General features: G+C 38.4%; 2 protein-coding genes, 4 non-coding genes and 1 pseudogene across 13 annotated transcripts; 3 read left to right on the top strand and 4 right to left on the bottom strand.

Annotated features, from left to right (window-relative positions):
- Positions 1-338: 338 nt before the first annotated feature.
- On the top strand, positions 339-2,160 carry LOC112180295 (peroxidase 20). 2 transcript variants are annotated; one of them, XM_040509880.1, is made up of 5 exons: positions 339-595; positions 776-967; positions 1,126-1,291; positions 1,358-1,772; positions 2,027-2,160. In XM_040509880.1, the coding sequence occupies exons 1-5, from the start codon at positions 371-373 to the stop codon at positions 2,151-2,153; spliced, it is 1,125 nt and encodes a 374-aa protein (XP_040365814.1). In that variant the 5' UTR covers positions 339-370; the 3' UTR covers positions 2,154-2,160. The 2 variants fall into 2 exon arrangements, with proteins under 2 accessions (XP_040365814.1, XP_024174592.1); XM_024318824.2 differs by lacking the exon at positions 2,027-2,160 and having other exon boundaries at positions 1,358-1,873.
- Positions 2,161-3,341: 1,181 nt separating this feature from the next.
- Positions 3,342-4,656, top strand: LOC112177690 (annotated as a pseudogene).
- Positions 4,657-7,000: 2,344 nt separating this feature from the next.
- Positions 7,001-13,200, top strand: LOC112178702 (S-norcoclaurine synthase 1). Of its 7 annotated transcripts, XM_024316892.2 has the most exons (6): positions 10,828-10,955; positions 11,409-11,470; positions 11,551-11,823; positions 11,969-12,216; positions 12,360-12,684; positions 12,787-13,200. In XM_024316892.2, exons 2-6 carry the CDS (start codon positions 11,414-11,416, stop codon positions 13,039-13,041), a joined length of 1,158 nt encoding a protein of 385 aa, XP_024172660.1. In that variant the 5' UTR covers positions 10,828-10,955; positions 11,409-11,413; the 3' UTR covers positions 13,042-13,200. The 7 variants fall into 7 exon arrangements, with proteins under 7 accessions (XP_040366730.1, XP_040366729.1, XP_040366728.1 ...); XM_040510796.1 differs by lacking the exons at positions 10,828-10,955; positions 11,409-11,470 and adding an exon at positions 7,001-7,787 and having other exon boundaries at positions 12,787-13,199; XM_040510795.1 differs by lacking the exons at positions 10,828-10,955; positions 11,409-11,470 and adding an exon at positions 7,001-7,787 and having other exon boundaries at positions 11,563-11,823; positions 12,787-13,199.
- A 2,232-nt stretch (positions 13,201-15,432) lies between these two features.
- Positions 15,433-15,512, bottom strand: LOC112181053. The gene has a single exon (XR_002928663.1). It is a non-coding gene; the product is annotated as a small nucleolar RNA snoR14 (small nucleolar RNA).
- An 822-nt stretch (positions 15,513-16,334) lies between these two features.
- On the bottom strand, positions 16,335-16,428 carry LOC112181041. Its single transcript, XR_002928653.1, has one exon. It is a non-coding gene; the product is annotated as a small nucleolar RNA Z101 (small nucleolar RNA).
- Positions 16,429-16,516: 88 nt separating this feature from the next.
- Positions 16,517-16,599, bottom strand: LOC112181056. Its single transcript, XR_002928666.1, has one exon. It is a non-coding gene; the product is annotated as a small nucleolar RNA snoR14 (small nucleolar RNA).
- Positions 16,600-16,700: 101 nt separating this feature from the next.
- LOC112181054 lies at positions 16,701-16,786 on the bottom strand. Its single transcript, XR_002928664.1, has one exon. It is a non-coding gene; the product is annotated as a small nucleolar RNA snoR14 (small nucleolar RNA).
- Positions 16,787-18,624: the final 1,838 nt, after the last annotated feature.

Below are 18,624 nucleotides of genomic sequence, written 5' to 3' on the forward strand. Positions count from 1 at the left end.
TGAATATAAATTAGATGTAGATTACCATGATCTTGGAGGAAAAAAGGACAAGAGTAAGATACTTTCTGGTGGCTGGAAGTTACGTTTAGTTAAAGATTAATGTAGCAAATAATTTTAAGAGGCAGTTAGGTAGGAGTTGTTCGCTTGTTGCATCAACTTTGATCAAAGTATCAAAAAAAAGGAATGTCTTTATGATAAGTTGGTTTGAAAACATGAAAAGAAACACTTTGAAGGGAGCACAATTAACAAAACGTCATTCTATGACATAGATAACTAGCTAGTTTACTTATAAAACATTCCTATCCCAGATAAACCGATAAACCGATCAGTTATTTATTATTATTTTTTTTCATGCACCACTTCATTTTCTATGATGGAGCAGAAGGGGAGGATATTCTTGATTTTAGTAGCAATGGTTTTTCATGGCGCTGAATCTTTCAGCGATGATGATGGACCTCTTGTTCTTGACTATTACAAAGAAAAATGCCCTTTGTTGGAAGAGATTGTGAGGCACAATGTTGAAGTTGCAGTTTTTAAGGATCCTCGGATGGCAGCTTCTCTCCTTCGCTTGCATTTTCATGATTGTTTTGTCATGGTACTCTCTCTCTCTCTCTCACACACACACACACAACAGTTTATTTATTCAACTCTAAGTTGGTTACCTCCAACTGCTAGATCTTTGTATCTTTATATAAGAAATAACCAGAATGCATCTTTAAATTGATTATGCTTTCTTATTAATTTCGGTTTCTTCATTTCTTGTGTGAATCTTCAGGGTTGCGATGCATCTGTTCTTTTAGATAGCTTTGGAGGCATCACCAGTGAAAAGCAAGCAGGCCCCAACCTAAATTCTTTACGAGGATTTGAGGTCATCGATCAGATCAAATACCTCCTGGAAGAGGCTTGTCCAAGAACAGTATCATGTGCTGATATTCTAGCAGTGGCTGCTCGTGATTCTGTTGCATCGGTACGTACGTACGTACGTCTCTCTCTCTCTCTAATATATTATAAATTTTAGGGTATGTTTTTTCACCTCTATGGCTCTATAAGAGATGTTATCAGATAATATGGTAGATGCGTTTAACATTACTATTTTACTAATTGCACTTTTTTTCTTTTGAAAAGAGAGGAGGGCCTAGCTGGGATGTGTGGCTAGGCAGGAGAGACTCTCTGCAAGCAAGCTTCAGTGGTGCCAATCAGTTCATCCCCACTCCAAATTCCTCTCTACAAACTCTCATTTCCAATTTCAAACAACAGGGACTTGATATAGGAGACTTGGTTGCCTTATCAGGTAACATATTCTTCAGTGAAATAATTTGATGATCAAATGCTAGAACTCATAAGGATTTATGAACAGGTAGCCACACAATTGGAAAGGCAAGATGTTTAAACTTCAGGCAGAGGGTCTATGATGTGAACTTCAGAGGACAGTATGAAATATACGATAAGTACAGGAGATATACTTCCTTCCGAAGAATCTTACAGTCCATATGCCCCAAATCAGGGAGGAACAAAGATTTAGCACCTCTTGATTTTATGACACCAGCCCGATTTGACAATCACTATTATGTCAACCTACTCCAAGGAAAAGGTTTGCTAGTTTCTGATAATGTATTGGTCACGCAAGATCATGAAGGGGAGATCCTAAAGCAGGTGTGGGCTTATGCCACTGATGAGAAACTTTTCTTTGCTGCATTTGCAAACTCTATGGTGAATATGGGAAACATCAATCCAATCACCGGAAATCAAGGAGAAATCAGGAAGAATTGTAGGTTCGTCAACAACTAGCTATGTAGTTCACGTATGGAACTCAGAGTTCAGCTTATGAGTTATCTATATCTGTAGTTCCGTAGTAATTGCAGAGCATTTGAAGAAGAAATTTTATGTGGTGGGATCCTATGTGTTATGTTTTCAATTATCATATTATGTTTTATGTAAAAAATTGCATGTTCTTAAATTTCTACTTAACCGTTTTCTAATATAAACCTTATAAACTAAATGCTAACCCTTGTCCAAATATTTGCAGAAACTATCTTCTCCATCCCTTCTCACCATTTTGTAATGTAACCCTTAACCAACTCTCTCTCAGTCCAATGCTTAGTTATGTTCCTCATACAGATCTCTTGCCTTGTCTTCAAGCTCACGAACCGTAGATTTCTGCAAAGGGCAGCTTGTCATGTTTCATATCAAATCCTCGCTTCATCTCTCCATCACTGGATTCCCAATATGGAAGTGAGCTCGTATTCTTAATCTGCAAGAACCAATTCTCTACTGAATCAAGCTGTCTCTGTTTCTCTTCATGGTCGATCCTTAAATTGAATCTACAATAAAACTGGGATTTGTTACTCTAAATCAAAAGGGGTTTTAGCCTTTTAGGGATTGTACATAATGAGTTTCTCAATCTCTAAAGGTATAGAATTTTTTTATATTTTTTTTTATCAGATAAATAACTCAAATGTTACAACTAGTGTTTCATAAGTTGAAGTCACAATCTCCCACTTACGAAGGGGGAAACTATGTCACTAGACCAAATGTTACTGGGCTAAAGATATAGAATTGATACGATTCCTTTTCTATTAAGAACAAATAAATAAAATTAATAAATCATAGCCAATAACACGATGGAAGCTATATCTTTAATGATTTCTTAAATTACATATAAACCCAAAAAACACACTCATATATTTTTTCCAATTTAAACCCAATTCACAGGGTCATTCTTTATACGGTATATGTCTATAATTAAGATTTTTCTCCTTTTTTAATTTGACAGATTAAATAGGATGTAATTGAAATAAAATATTCATTAATTATAGCCGGATGTTTACTATTGAACACAAATTTAAAGTTTATTACAATCAATTTAATTCTTGATTTTTTTCCTTATTTAAAACGACTAATTTCCCTTTGTTTCTTCTTTCTTATGTGAGCTATATATATATATATATATATATATATATATATATATTTGTTGTTTTAGTAACTATGTGTGCTTATCATGCGTGTGTTATATTCATTTTATGTTAAAATGAATGGAGAATTTTATTTTTGTTGTTTTAGTAACTATGTATGGAGAATTTTATTTTTGTTTTTTTTAACTAATATGTGATTAGGAAATTGGATGTATAATAAAATTCTCCAAATAAAATAAATTTTTCCCATTGTAAAAAAGGAAAATAAAAGCCTTGATCAACAAGGAAAAAACCGATCATCATACCTATAAAAGAGGGCTACGAAAACAGGAAGAATCACCGAATTCCGAAACACAAGCACAAATCAATCTTAAATTCTTTCTCTCTGGTTGTATCTTATTAGTTTGCATTAAAAAAAGGCTTCGCGCAATGGAAAACAAAGAAGAGACGAATGAGCAATACTACCCATTATGCCCTCCCCAACCATTTGAACATCATACTCCGCCGTCTTCCTCCAGGAATTATTCAGCAGCCGATTATGACCGACCATCATCGCCACCGAAGCCTTCCTTCAAACCATCTAGGGAACTCGAAGAATCCATCAAAAATCAAACCGACGTTACACTGAGATTCACAAAGCAACTGCTTCTGACTTTCGGCAAGAACAATAACATGGTCTACTCCCCACTGTCCATCCACGTGGTTCTTAGCATGATAGTGGCTGGGACAAAGGGCCACACTCAGGAGAAGTTGCTCCGTTTCCTCAAGTCCAAGTCCATCGACGAGCTCAATGATCTGGCCTCCAATGTCGTCCCATTGGTCTTTGCTGATGGATCCTCAAGTGGCGGGCCTCGCTTGTCATTCGCCAATGGCGTTTGGATTGAGAAGTCTTGCCCTATATAGCTTTCTTTCAAAGAAGTAGTGGACACTACTTACAAGGCGTCATTGAACCAAGTAGATTTTGAGACCAAGCCTGAAGAAGTGCGATGTGAAGTGAATTCATGCGCGGTGAAAGAGACCAATGGCTGTATCAAAGAGATTATTCCTGAAGGGTTAGTTACCAGCTATACAGAGCTCATCCTTGCGAATGCATTATACTTCAAAGGAGCTTGGGATCAGGATTTTAATGCACCAAAAGCACAATGGAAAAATTTTCACCTTCTGAATGGGAGCTCAATTAGGGCACCCTTCATGACCAGCTTGAAGGATCAGTATATTAGTGCCTTTGACGGTTTCAAAGTCTTAAAGCTCCCCTACAAACAAGGTGGTGATTACGATAGACGTTTCTCCATGTTGGTGTTTCTTCCAAATAAATGGACTGCAAGCTTTGGTTGAGAGATTTTCTTCCGAGTCTGGGTTTATAGATGGATACATTCCTCACCGAGAAGTTTCAGTTGGTAGATTTTTTATCCCCAAGTTTAAAATATCTGCTCGCTTTGATGCTGTTGATGTTCTGAAACCGTTAGGATTATCTCTTAAAGACGGAGACTTCACAGAGATGGTGGAGGATATGAACTTACGTTTAGACAAGATACTCCATAAATCCTTCATTGAAGTTAATGAAGAAGGCACAGAAGCTGCTGCTGTGACTGCTGCCCTTTTTTATGGTCGTGCGATGGCACCCAGGATTAAGATGGATTTTGTGGCAGATCACCCATTTCTTTTTCGCATAAGAGAAGAATTGACTAGAACAGTTATGTTCATTGGGCATGTCCTAAACCCCATCGCATATGAAGCCATCTAATCGTGATTTTGTTCTCGTTGAGCCATCACATGCATAGAAGCTCTGCCCTAGCTATTATCAGTTTGCTTAATTAATTTCCTGATACAACGATTATAGGCTTTGTATCATAGAGCTTATGTTTTCTGTTTTGTGTTGATTGTTGCCAATTATGGTTTCTTTTTGTCCATTATTTTTGTCATTTTTATCTTGTTCAATCAATTTTACAAAGACTCAGTGATATTGAGCATGAAAGAAGAACAAAATCCAACCCTCTCAAAACTATATTTAATCTTTTCAAAAAACAAAAACAAAAAAACTATATTTTATTGTCCCAAAATTTCTTCGAGAGCTCAATTCATTCATGAAGCTAAGGAAAGTTAATTAATGAAAGAATTAATTACAAAATACTCCCGAATTATGAGGATATCAGTGGTGTTCACCTGGTCAGTTGTTGACCAAAGAATTTATGCTCAACAATCCTTAGATTTACATTCAATGGTGGAAAACAAAACACTTCAACTTAATAATAATCCAAGGGTGGTTGAGAACATTTTCGATGAGGATATTTTAATTTTCACATCCAACTCTCAACTTATTGTATTTGCATGCCTTAGCTTTCCTTCTATTAATATTTGGCAAAATAGTCAAATTACCCTTGATTTATCCCATGATTGTCGATTTATCCCCTGATATTTTAATTTTGATTATTTACACCCCCACATTTTCAATGGTTGCCGATTTACCCCTTAACTTTAATTTTTGAACTTTTCATCTATTTTCTCCATTAGCTTGGTTAGCATGTGAGGAGTATTTTCGTCTTTCCAATTGTCCAATGAAAAAAAAAAATAATCAAACCAACAATCAATGTCAGATTTTAGGAGAAAGGGATCTGGAGAGAGACATGTCACCGATCGATGAACCCAATAATGAAAGGGCGCAGTCAATACATGAGCATTCTGGCTTCTGGATCTGGCGAGAGAGACCATGTCAGAGAGAGAGATTTGCCCAGACCAAAAGTACAAGGATATGAGTACAGAAGACCTAATGGCAGTGGTCCATTTTTACTGATTTTTTAATCCTCTCTGCTCTCTTCTCTTCTCGACGTTTAAGCTCTCTTCGATGTGGGACTTCTTCACTTGTTGGAGCCAATGAATTTGGCAAAGCCAGCATTATGTATATGGGTGTGATCTTTGCTTAGTTGTTTAATTAAGTTAAAATCTGGAAAAGGATTGGAACAATAATCCATTTAATAGACCAGGTGTCGTTTGCTCATATCTCTGACTCCATAATTAGTCTCAACCATTCTTGTGGTTGAGTAGAAATCGAATTAGATCTTACCCGCTACTTTCACTTGGTTGCAGGCGAACAATGGTTTGAGAAATTGTGTTTTCGTTCTAATATGCATCATATTTCCATCGCACTTGAAGGCTTGTGGGCTTTCTGGGTTCATTTCTCTCGTCAATGGAGGATAATATTTACTGTCCAACAGAATTTAGGCACATATTAACTCAAGGTAAGAGACCAATAAAGCACTCACATATTAACGAAGGATTGTTAATTGGTGACAGATTTCGTCTCTCCCCATATCCCTCTCTCCTAAAATCTGACTTTGATTGTTAGTTTGTTTAATTTTTTTTTCGACAGACAATTGAAAAGACGAAAATGTTCCTCACATGCTAACTAAGTTAATGGAGAAATTGGATGAAATGTCTAAAAGTTAACGGTAGGGGCCAAATCGACAACAATTAATAAAGTGAGGGTGTAAACAATCAAAATTAAAATATCAGGGGATAAATCGACAATTATGGTATAAGTCAGGGGGTAATTTGGCTATTTTGCCTTAATATTTTGGTACCCCGACCACTAACATCGTTAAAATTCAATGCCATTTCCATCACTTTAGTGAATTTATGATTTTTTTACATTTACTTTAACAATTTTTTTTTCAAAATTATCTAATATTAGTAGTTTATCATAGGGCTGGGCGTCTGAACCCGAGAACCCGACCCGAACCGATCAAAAAAACCTGATTCGGTTCGGTTTTGTGTTGGAAAATACCGGTTCGGTGCAAAGCTCGACCCGAATTACAATTTATCGGGTCGGTGTCGGGCTTGATATTTTTTGGGACCGAAAGACCGATACGAACCGAATCATCCTTCTGCTCTGCTCTTTCTTCATTCCCCTTCTTCCTCTGCTCTCTCTTCTGCTATCCTAGGTTGGATCACCTGCAAAAACTCTTTAAGCTTAGGATTAGCAATCTCATCCTCACTCCTTTTCTCTCCCACGCCGCCCCGACTTTTCCTGATGGCCTCCTGAGCTTGAGATTGAAGTATATCGAAGTAGAGAGGAGTAGATCAAAGTGGATTGATGAAGAATGAACTGGAAGAAAGAGGAGAGTATTTGCAGTTGATGAAAGACGAGGAAGAGGAAAGGAGAAGAACTGCATAATGGGAATTGCTGCAGCTACCAAGGAGAAGAAAAGAATGGAGTCAAGGACCGGGTGGAAGGGAGGAGAAGAAAAGAAAAGATGTCTCCACTTTCTTTGTCTCCACCACCAAGAAAAGCTGCCTCCCAAGTATTAAAGAAATGAAAAGTTGCTGCAGCTACCAAGGAGAAGAAAAGAAAGGACCGGGTGGAAGGGAGGAGAAGAAAAGAAGAAAAGAAAAGAAAAGAAAAGTTGTCTCCACCCCCAAGAAAATTAAGCTGCCTAGGATGAATAAATATAAACTTTGCACACAAGGTGTAGAGAGTTTCACGTGCTTCAGTGGTTGGGGAGCAAGGCTTTTGTATTGGAAGTTGGAGGTTCGAACCTCGCCCCTCTTTCCGATTTTGTGTATATTTTGCATATTATTGGACTTGCAGGCAAAGTTGGGAATTTGGGCCTGAAGACCGAACCGGCCCGTTTGGAGTCGGTTTCTATCAGTTTTTATTTTCGAAAAAGCCCGAACCGATTATTTCGGACTCAGTCTCAGTTTTACCAAATTTCGGGCCCGGCCCGACCCGAGCCCAGGCTACTTTATCAAGGACAAAACCCTCTCCCTTTGAGACAAGGACAAAACCCAATCACGTATAAAGAAGAGGGCAGAAACAATTGAAGAAACACTTCGCCGTCTTCAACATCGATCGATTTGGACAAAGAGACCATCAATTTGGTGAGCAATCTCTTTCTCTTTATATTGAGATTGTCCTCTCTTTCTTTATCCATAATTCTACTTTTTATGCTTTTAAATTCGTACTACTCTCTAGTCTAAGAATTTTCTTCTGGGTAATTAGTGGATTCATACACGGACGTTGCTTTCTTCTTTCTTTTTTTTATTAAAAAAGAGAGAATCAGAAAGAGGATAGATATTGAGAAACCTATGGAGCGATAGATATCGAGAGTTATGTTTTTTTCCTTCTTGTTTTTATTTTTATTTTTAATTAGTATGGGTTTAATTATTTGCTTCTTAAACCCTTTTCTTCACGTCCTGCTTGAATTATAAGGCAGAGTATATATGATTTCGGGTTCGATTCATGGCCATTGGCTATATCTCCTTCTATCTTGATTACTTGCCTTAGTTGGTTTTTTCTTCTTATTATTAGTAGCTTTTGTAGTTTTGTTCTTGTGCAAAGTAGTTGGCTTTTGGGAAGGTTGGCGTGCAATGGATAACAAAGATGATGATCACCCTGCAAGACAATATGAGCAATCTCTCTATACTCCAAGTATTCCACAGTATACTCCTTCTCCAATCTACATTCCACAACCATATCGCCCTGCACAACAATATGAACATCCTCGATATTCTCCTTGCTCTCCGTCTTACATTCCACAACCATGTCACCCGACACAACAATATGAACATCCTCGATATTCTCCTAGCTCTCCATCCAACATTCCACAACCATATCACCCTACACGACAATATGAACACCCTCGGTATTCTCCTTTCCCTCCATCGTACTCTCCGTGTTCTCCTTCCTCTCCACCATACTTTTCACAGCGATATCACCCTACAATACAATTTGAACTCCCTAGGTATTCTCCTGGTAGAGATCCTTCCCCTGGCGGGGGTCATTTGACCAGTAGTTATCCACTGTCTTCCTTCAAACCATCTAGGGAACTCCGAGAATCCATTAAAAACCAAACCGATGTTGCACTGGAAATCACAAAGCAACTGCTTCTAACTTTAGGCAAGGACAAGAACATGGTGTACTCCCCATTGTCCATCCACATTGGTCTTGGCATGATATTGACAGGGACAAAGGGTCATATCCAGGACCGGTTTCTCTCTTTCCTCAAGTCCAAGTCCATCAATGAGCTCAATGATCTCTCCTCCAATGTCTACCCACTGGTCTTTGCCGACGGATACTCAAAGGGCGGGCCTCGCTTTTCAGTCGCCAATGGTGTTTGGGTTGAAAAGTCTATCCATGTCAAGCCTCGTTTCAAAGAGGTACTGGACACTGCTTACAAGGCAGCAATGAATCAAGTCGATTTTCGAAGAAGGGCAGAGGAAGTGCGATGTGAAGTGAATTCATGGGTAGACAAGGAGACCAATGGCAGCGAAACAAAGCTCATCCTTGCGAATGCCTTATACTTCAAAGGAGCTTGGAATGAGAAGTTCTATGAATCAATGACAAAAGAGTTTGATTTCCATCTACAGAGTGGGAGCTCAGTTAAGGCACCCTTCATGACCAGTTCGAAGTACCAGTTTGTAAGTGTCTTTGACAGTTTCAAAGTCTTAAAGCTTCCCTACGAGCAAGGTAAAGATTATGGTCGTCGTTTCTCCATGTGCTTGTTTCTTCCAAATGCAACTGATGGACTACAAGCTTTGGTTGAGAGGGTTTGTTCCGAGCCTATAGATCGATATATTCCCCACAAAAATGTTCCACTTCGTAGATTTTTAATCCCAAAGTTTAAGATATCTGTTGGGTTTGATCCTATGGATGTTCTGAAACCGTTAGGATTCTCTCTTGAAGAGGGAGATTTGACAGAGATGGTGGAGGGTGCGATTTCTCTCTCCATGTTCCAGAAATCTTTCATTGAAGTTAATGAAGAAGGCACCGAGGCTGCTGCTGTTTATATTGCCTGCGGTCCTGCTTATTCATCGGGTGAACCACCCAAACCTCCTCCGATAGATTTTGTGGCAGATCACCCATTCCTTTATCTGATTAGAGAAGAGGTGACTGGAACGGTCATGTTCATTGGGCACGTCCTAAACCCCATTGAAGAAAAATTCACCTAATTAAGCTAGCTAGTTTTTGCTATAAATTCAGTTAGACATTTGAGTCTGCTAGGCCTATTCCCGGTTTTTTTCTTTTGGACAATCATTCTCAGTTTACTTAATATCATGATACGATTGCAGGCTTTGTAGTTTTTCTTAACAACTGAGGCCGACACTCATGCTGAGCAAATTTCCATGACTGAGCAAAGAAGAGTAAATCATTAACTGTACTATTGGCTTATTGCCACTCTGAAACCTCATGTTGCTGTGCATTTTGAGTTCATGAAATCAGCCCTAGCAGATGCTAATGCTGAGAGCATTGTAAAATCAAAATCCTTTCAAAGCTAAGCTAAAAATAAAGCTAAAAAGAGTTCAGACATTTGTGTCTAAACTCTCTCTTATTTATATTTATTAGGCATTGTAGCTTTTGCTTATACCTTTCAGAAATGTTTACATCCTTGACATAAACGTTTACACCAAAAACGAAGGATGTAAACGTTTACACCAAGAACGTTTATATATATACAAAAAGAGTTCGAGATAAACTTTATGATTGATTCTACTTTTGAACGTTTCCATCATTTGAGTTAAACTATATATTATATGTACACAAATAAAAGAGCTTTTTTTTTTTTTTTTGGCATTATACAAATAAAAGAGTTTGGATAAGCTGTCGCATACAGGTCCATACTGACAGTTTGTGGTTCATTGGTGCTTTGGTAGGCGTTGAGATATGCATATTTTGAATTATGTAACATGCATGGACATTATGTTACGATAACCCCCTGTAAGCCAAGAAATCTGGCTGGTTATTTCGTCTGTGTCGGTTTGATTCCTCATTTTTAAGCCTCCTCCCTTTCACATCACTCCCTCTCTCACTGTTGGCCTCATGGCCTGTTGCCTTATCTCCCCACCGCTTTAGCTTTCATATATATCCTCATCTTGATCCTCACACTAGCTCATTTTTATTCGTTTGATCACACCCAAGAAGGCTCAAATCTGCACTTTGCAATTTCCGAGTGCTTGTATTTTCCTCATTATACATACTCGAACAATATTTTTCTGGTACTTGGATTTGTACTGAAGTGCTGGAGAAGAGGATACATGTCCGGATTGAAAGTAAGTGATTCAATTTATATTCTTTTGACAGCTCTGCTCCTCACAAATCTTTTGTTATTTCAAAATCCCAATGTCCCTGATGAAATATCAGGGCAAGAACCAAAGAATGCTTCAGCAATAGTAGTTTAGTACTCTACTGTTACTTAGAAGGAAAGTGCTTTGAAGTCCTTGGACCATAAAATCAGGAAAAGAAACATGAAAAGAGAAGCTTGCGATTTCGTAATAGTATCTCTTAGGAACAGTGATTTAGTCTTATAATACAGCCAAAAAAGAAAGATTAGCAATTGCTTAAAATACTACTTAGTAATAAGCTCCTAAGAATTTTCTGTCAAAATGAGACCTCATGATATAATGCCGGTTACTTTTGGTTCTTATATTTGTTTGGAAGCATAAATAACCAGCCAAGCATCTTTAGTTCTTGTTTCATGAAATAAACAAGGCAATACATTGCAGGCCACATGCAGACAAGCTTTCCCCAATTAATTAAGAAGATCCGGTTCCTGCCGGCCGAAATGGTTCATATCTATAAACCATCACACTACATGGGTAGTAATCATTCCAAATTTGTAGAAGGCAATACCAAAAATAATTTCAGCTCATAGTGCAGAGAATGGAGACTGAGCTACTCATTAGAAAAGACCTGGGTGGTTCTCTCCCAGTTGAGAATGTTCAAGCCCTGGCTTCAAACAACTTGAAGGACATCCCGCGTCGATATCTCAGGCCTGAAGCTGAGATTGAACAAATTTCCATTGAGGACTCGCTTCAAATTCCAGTGGTTGATATGGACAAGTTAATGGGGAATCCATTGTTCCATGATGATGAATTGGCAAAACTTCATTTGGCTTGTAAGGAATGGGGCTTCTTTCAGGTACCAAAGTTGCTTCCTTCAACCTGAAAGTAAACATAGTTGTAGATTAGAAAGATTTATGACTTTCAGTATGCTAGTTGACATGTATTTCATGCATAATTCAAACTATACAAGTATATATATATTGATAGTGATGTTGATGCAGCTGATCAATCATGGGGTATCAGAAGAAGTGATTGAGAAAATGAAGACTGACATACAGGAGTTCTTTGGGCTGCCATTAGAAGTAAAGAAGGCCTACGCAACACAGCCGAATCACATCGAAGGCTATGGCCAAGCCTTTGTTGTTTCGGAAGAGCAAAAACTTGACTGGGGAGACATGCTCTTCCTTCTCTCTCAACCAGTCCGCCAAAGGACTCTCACATTCTGGCCTACCCTTCCCACTTCTTTCAGGTAAATTATGCACTCCATGACGACTATTCTAAACCAAATAAAGCATCTGAATAGGAACAAGCATCTGTGTGTTACTCTAAGATCCCAGCAAGTTTCAAACACCTGATATGAGCATCAAACTCTTTATTTTTTTGTTTTGGCAGGGAGACATTGGACAAGTATTCACAGGAGCTGCAACGAGTAACGATCTACCTATTGAAGTCCATAGCTAGTAATCTAGGAGTCAATTTAGAGAAAATGGAAAGCATGTTTGATGATGGAGTACAAGGAGTAAGAATGAACTACTACCCACCCTGTCCACAGGCAAACAAAGTTATCGGTCTCACTCCACACTCTGATGCTGTGGGTTTGACTCTACTACTGCAAGTTAATGAAGTTCAAGGATTACAAATCAGGAAAAATGGAAAATGGGTACCTGTAAAACCTGCAGTTGGTGCATTCATCGTCAACGTGGGAGACATCATTGAGGTATTACAACATTGAATAGTATAAGATAGCATGAAACCAACTCTATACACATTATATCAATTGATGTATGCAATACAAGCCTTCTAATCAGTGTTATCACAGATAATGAGTAATGGAGCATATAAGAGCATAGAGCACAGAGCAGTGGTGAACCCAGAGAAGGAACGCCTTTCAATTGCGGCATTCCACAGCCCAAATATTGGGACCATGATTGGTCCTTTACCGGATCTGATCAAGGAGAATGCAGCAAACTACAAGACTATGAGCAATGAGGAGTATATTAAGCTTGTAGTGACCAGTAAACTTGATGGTAAAACCCTGCTGGACCAAATGAGATTGAACCAGCAACTCCATTAAATTCTTTCCATTGCAGATATACCCAGAACCTTTCTGTATATTTTCTTCATATGCCCAAGTATTTAGTGATTTTAGTCCAACACAAATGTGAATGCTAAGTATTTGTTGGTGCTTGAAATGTTACCTTTATAATTTCAAGTGAATCAAAGTGGCTGCTATCTCCACTCCATCAATTACATCCTGTTGCATGAAGTCAATCGTGTAACGATTTAAGTAGCTCAGAGATGGAGCAATAGTAGTAAGCTTTTAAGCTACTTCCTTATCCTCACACATGCTTATTTGTTAGCGTCCTACTACCCAAATAAGAACAATAGGAAGAGCGAGAATTGCATCAGCAAGTGGCCTAATTATCACCGGTTATGTTCTGAATATCAGGTAGAGATGCTATACATTCATTACTTTATTTTTTGACTCCCAGCCAAATGCAGATAACGTAAACCAAACCTATCTATAAGCCTGAAGTATGAATCTTAAATAACGACAGGTAGCAACTAGCAACCTCAATACATAGCAAACGGAGATTCAACTGGTGGTTACTAATATTATATTGCCGGGGACCCGGGGTCATACTGATCATGATGCAAATCTACCCAATATTCAGTTTGAATGTATAGCAAGCTGTCATACCAGTTTGCTCATGGCAGTGTCATCTTGCTGCAACGAACTTCTCGTTGGATAGAATGAAATATTATTACATGTTCCTCTTCATTTCCTCACAGTACCATGCGCATACGATTTTTCCACTCAAATTCATGTTTAAGCATATTATGTTAAGGTCCTGGGTGCAAGAATGACAACACTCCGGTGTGCTCTACAATGCACTCGATCTCAACATTTCAATCCCAACGATGTTAAATTCCTGGGGGCAAGAATGGCAACACTCCACACACCTCTATAAGGCAATCTCAGCATCTTAATCCCAACACAATTCGCTCACCGTTGTTGAACGATCAATCAATTAAACTAAACAGTAGTCACTCTTAACTGCTAGAAATTTTCAACTTTTAAATTCAATTGTTTCGCAATTCTGTTCTCATGAAACAAGCTTTCATTATATTGTGATGCCCAGTATGACTCGGAAGATAATTTAACAAGGAGGTTGTCTGCATAATATATAGCATCTTTGGATAAAGTTGAGAATCTAAAATTGACATATATATGACAAAACAGTTTTAACAGATAAACTTATAATGCTAACTTGAAGAGATTGCATTGCCGCACAATTCCCTATAGGAGCCATTAAGAATGTCTACCTCACCAATTCCTGACCTCTACCTTAATCAATTGACGGAGTTCTCCCTCTCCAAGTTGGCAAGCTCTCCAACTCAAAACTCATTCATGCGTGTATATAGCTAACAAGGGACTTCGGTGATTAAGACTTGAATCAGAATAGCTTTGATCTAGCTGCCAAGCATTTGAGTCCAAATTTATAACCTCATCTTTCTTAAAGATGATTGGGGTCAAGGAATTGCTGATGATGGTTGGGGAACAAGAAAATGTTCAAGCCAATGGTAACAAGAGTTAAGCACCTAACCCAATTCAGAACCACATGAGCTGGTGAGTGAGAGACTATACATTAGAGTCCTAAGATAACCATATTGTCCGGTTGGAATGTAAAGATGTCAAAATCCCAATATTCAAAATATTGCAAGCAAAAAGCATCGATATATGTACTAGCACACAATTCACATTATCAATGACTTTTCTACTGTTCTAGGCAGGGTTATAAACCCCTATAAAAAAAAACAAAAAAATCATAATATTGTCATACTTTCACATTCGGTGTAACAAGGTTACATATGAGGTGCAAGTCACCTTAGGGGAAACATAATCCTTTTAACATAAACATTTGATAACATCTACCAACAAGAGATTGCTAACAAATAAAAGTGATAGCCAAGAAACTTCAAACATTTGGTAGATTGCTAACATCTACCAAGCAATATTTTCATTCAAGTTTCACCAAGAAACTTCAAACATTTGTTCACGTATTAACTGATAGCCAACAATATAAAGATTTCAAGCTCCTTCTGTGCAAAGTTGTGGGGCATAAGAGTACTTCAAATTGTACAAAATTCAAGCTGTGGCAGGGTGGCAGGATGGCAGAATTTGATAAATGATATCCCAATATGTCAACAAGCTTGGATAAAACAGAAAAGTAATATTCCAAAATCCAAACATTGGGATAGCATCTGTCAAACTAAGCCATTCTGCTAATTCAATGACAATCCCATTGGCATTTATCAACACTACTCACTACACTCCTTCTCCATGCCAAACGAACCACTCACATACAGAACTCACAAATCAGTAGATGTTAACATGAACATTCAACTGGGCTGATCTTAGGTAAAACATGCACAAAAACTGGAGGATGGAAATGGACAGAAAGCGATCAGAACCTGTCGGGATTCACAGTAACATCACAAAGTCAGTGAGTTGAAAAACATGAATTTCTATCGTCACCTCGCTTTCTTTCATCCATCCACCATTTCAACAGTACATAAAACAAAACAATGTGTAAAAAAAAACAAAAACAAAAAAGGCAGGAAAAAAAAAAACTAGTAACTTGATACAAAGGCAGAGAAAATAATGAGAGGGTATACAAGGTAAAAAGAAATAAATAAAAAAAGATTTGAAAGTGGCATTATTTGGTTGAGCGAGCAAAATTACTAGAACTCCAACAACCAAAGTATCTCACTATTTTCACACAAAGCAGCAATCCATAATCACAACTACTCTAAATAGTCAAGTAACTTAGGTCACGCCTAATTGCCAAAAGTACTCCATAATTCCACTGGCAAACAACAAAAGGCATTGGCATAACAAGGTTGCAATTACCATGGACAGATATTTACACACTCCCATTTTCTCCACTTGCACTCCTCTTTCACTCACAGTACACGGACAGAGACTTCCAAACCAATCAAATGTGACACAGAATGACAGAAATCTTGAATATGTTCTACATCTATTAGAAATATCTCATAATCCTTTGATATTAAGGTCAGGTGTTGATTACGTTCTTTTGATAAAAAAAACAAAAACGGCAGAAGTAGGAAAAGATGCATAAACTAGTCATTTTAACACCAATTTGCAAAAATTAAGAGGACAACTAGAAATGCTCTTAACAAAGACGATACTCACAGTGCAATAATGTCTTGCTAAAAGAAAATCTATTCTTCTTAAAATTCATCAAGAAAACAGGTCACTACAACAAAGATAATCCCACAAAATTGAGCCAAAAATAACAGAAACTTGATAGAACTTGGAAACCAAAAAAAAAAAAACTTCGAGGGCATCAGTTCTCCAACGTGAAAGTAAAACATCACTGAATATTCAGACGCAAATTACCCATAATACCATAAGACTCATCACCTGCCCGGATTCAGAGGAAAAAGAAAAAGAAAAAGAATGAAACTTGACATGTTCAGATCCATGTGGGTGTGAGTGAGATTGAAAGATGAGAAAGAAAGCGATCAGAACCACAGCCAATTCAGAGTAACATCACACAGTAAGTCAGTGAATTGAAGATATGAATTTGTATCGTCACTTCACTTTCTTTCATCTATCCACAAATTCCTCAAAACCAATTCAACTACAACCAAACACAGAAGCATCAAAGTGGGGGAAATTTGAAGTGGAAAAACGGATTGAAAGCGATCGGAACCTGTCGGGATTCACAGTAACATCACACGATTAAGTCAGTGAGTTAAAAAAACATGAATTTCTATCGTCACCTCGCTTTCTTCCAATAACCCATCCACCTTTCCCCAACAAACATTTGAAATCAAATAATATCAGCAAAAGAAAACCCAAAAAGAAGTGTTGTGTGTTTAGAAGTGAAAGCTCAAAACTTGGATACAGAGAGACGGAGAGATTTGAGTAGTAGTAGAGGCAATTTATAGACCGTGCGGTTCTAGATGGAAACCCTAGCAATGCGCGAAATTACAAATTAACCCCAATAGAAACCCTTCTTCTTTTTTTTTTTGAGAAAAACCCGAATTAAAAATATTTATTACTTAATATTAGCTCAGCTAGATAAACCGAGAAACCGGTGCGGTCTTCCATGATTGGGGGTTTGGTTCTCGGTTCAATACAAACGATGTTGGTTTTATTGCAAATTCTATCTCAAACCGAGTCACAACATGAACCGTGCATAGCCCTGAGTTTTCTCAATTACTAGAAAAACTTATGGGCGAGTTAATTGCGGGCTATAATTGATTAAATTATAGAGGAAATTATCATTTATCCAATTTCAGCTTACAAATTGCCCACTTGTTTTAACCTCATTTACCCAAAACACTCTAGGGGATTATTTCCCTAATACCCAATTAATTCTTTTTTTATTCTTTTTATTTATTTTTGGAACTTTTTTTTCCCTCTCCTTCTTTCTCACTTAGAGAGAGAAGTCATCTTCCACCTTGCTGTGCTCCGGTGACCAGTAGCCGACCGCGGACTCTGGAGACCGGTGACGGGAATCCGACAACCAGTCACCGGAATCCCGAATCCAATTGCCGGACTGGTGACCGGATTCCGGTGTCTGATTTTATTGCCCCTAATAATGCCTAGTAATCATATTATTGCCCCCCAATAAACATATTATTGCCCCCTAGTAACAAGTTTATTAGAGATCAATATTAATGAAAAATGAAAATGTTTATAATTTTGAAAGTTTTTATAGATTTATCCAAATAAATAATCTTATTATTGCCCCGTAATAATCATATTATTGCCCCAATAACCATATTATTGACCCCTAATAATCGTATTATTGACCCGCAATAGACATGTATAACTCCTCAATAAAACCTTTTTTTTTCATTCTTCTTTCTTCTTTCCTTCCTGACATGTATAACTTCAACCGGCTTGAGCACGCCATCCTCCCAGACTGGCAATGGAGAATGTAATTGGGAGTTGGGACTCAGTCCAGAAAAAAAAATTGAAACTGGGCTACAGACCACGGTAACGACGGCGCGAAGGCTGAGAGTGGTCAGAAAACAACGTCGTCCAGCACCTCAGCAAACGCGGCGCCTAACTCTGAAGCACTTCCTTCACAGAAGCTCGAAATCGGTGTCGTCGTCATCCTCCAACACCTCGCTCAGCTTGCCTCTGCGATTGCGAGTCTGTCACCATCTCCTCGCGTCTCTCGCTTTCATCCTCGAGGCACGAGCACGACGACCTGTCCCGGATCTCCTCGTCGTCCTCAACATCTCCTCCGTCTTCTCCTTCTCAAGCCTCAGAGCCAAAGGAAGAACAAGGCCGCTGAATCCATCGTTGATCAGAATAAACTCGTCCCCAGCCATGACCTGGTAGTGACAGCGTTTGCTGGTTGTGGAGAAGATGGCGGAGGAGTGAGTTCGATCTCCAGGCTGACGTTGTCATTTTCGTTGATTTCCGGGAGGACCCATTCCTTGCTCCACAGCGATGGCGGTAGAGCCAGTAACGACGGGGATGGAGGTTGGCCGGGGGGGGAGAGAGAGAGAGAGAGAGAGAGAGAGAGAGAGAGAGAGAGAGAGAGAGAGAGAGAGAGAGAGAGAGAGAGAGAGAGTATGGATGAGTTTCAATTTGATTAATGAGGGT

The sequence above is a fragment of the Rosa chinensis genome, chromosome 7, assembly GCF_002994745.2.
Source record: "Rosa chinensis cultivar Old Blush chromosome 7, RchiOBHm-V2, whole genome shotgun sequence".
Lineage (NCBI taxonomy): Eukaryota > Viridiplantae > Streptophyta > Magnoliopsida > Rosales > Rosaceae > Rosa > Rosa chinensis.

Bases quoted from the DNA above. Each gene is read 5' to 3' on its own strand.
- LOC112180295 (XM_040509880.1), top strand. From the start codon at position 371: ATGATGGAGCAGAAGGGGAGGATATTCTTGATTTTAGTAGCAATGGTT. The intron at 968-1,125 runs GTACGTACGTAC...TCTTTTGAAAAG, and splicing joins CTCGTGATTCTGTTGCATCG to AGAGGAGGGCCTAGCTGGGA. The intron at 1,292-1,357 runs GTAACATATTCT...ATTTATGAACAG, and splicing joins AGACTTGGTTGCCTTATCAG to GTAGCCACACAATTGGAAAG.
- LOC112178702 (XM_040510794.1), top strand. From the start codon at position 8,277: ATGGATAACAAAGATGATGATCACCCTGCAAGACAATATGAGCAATCT.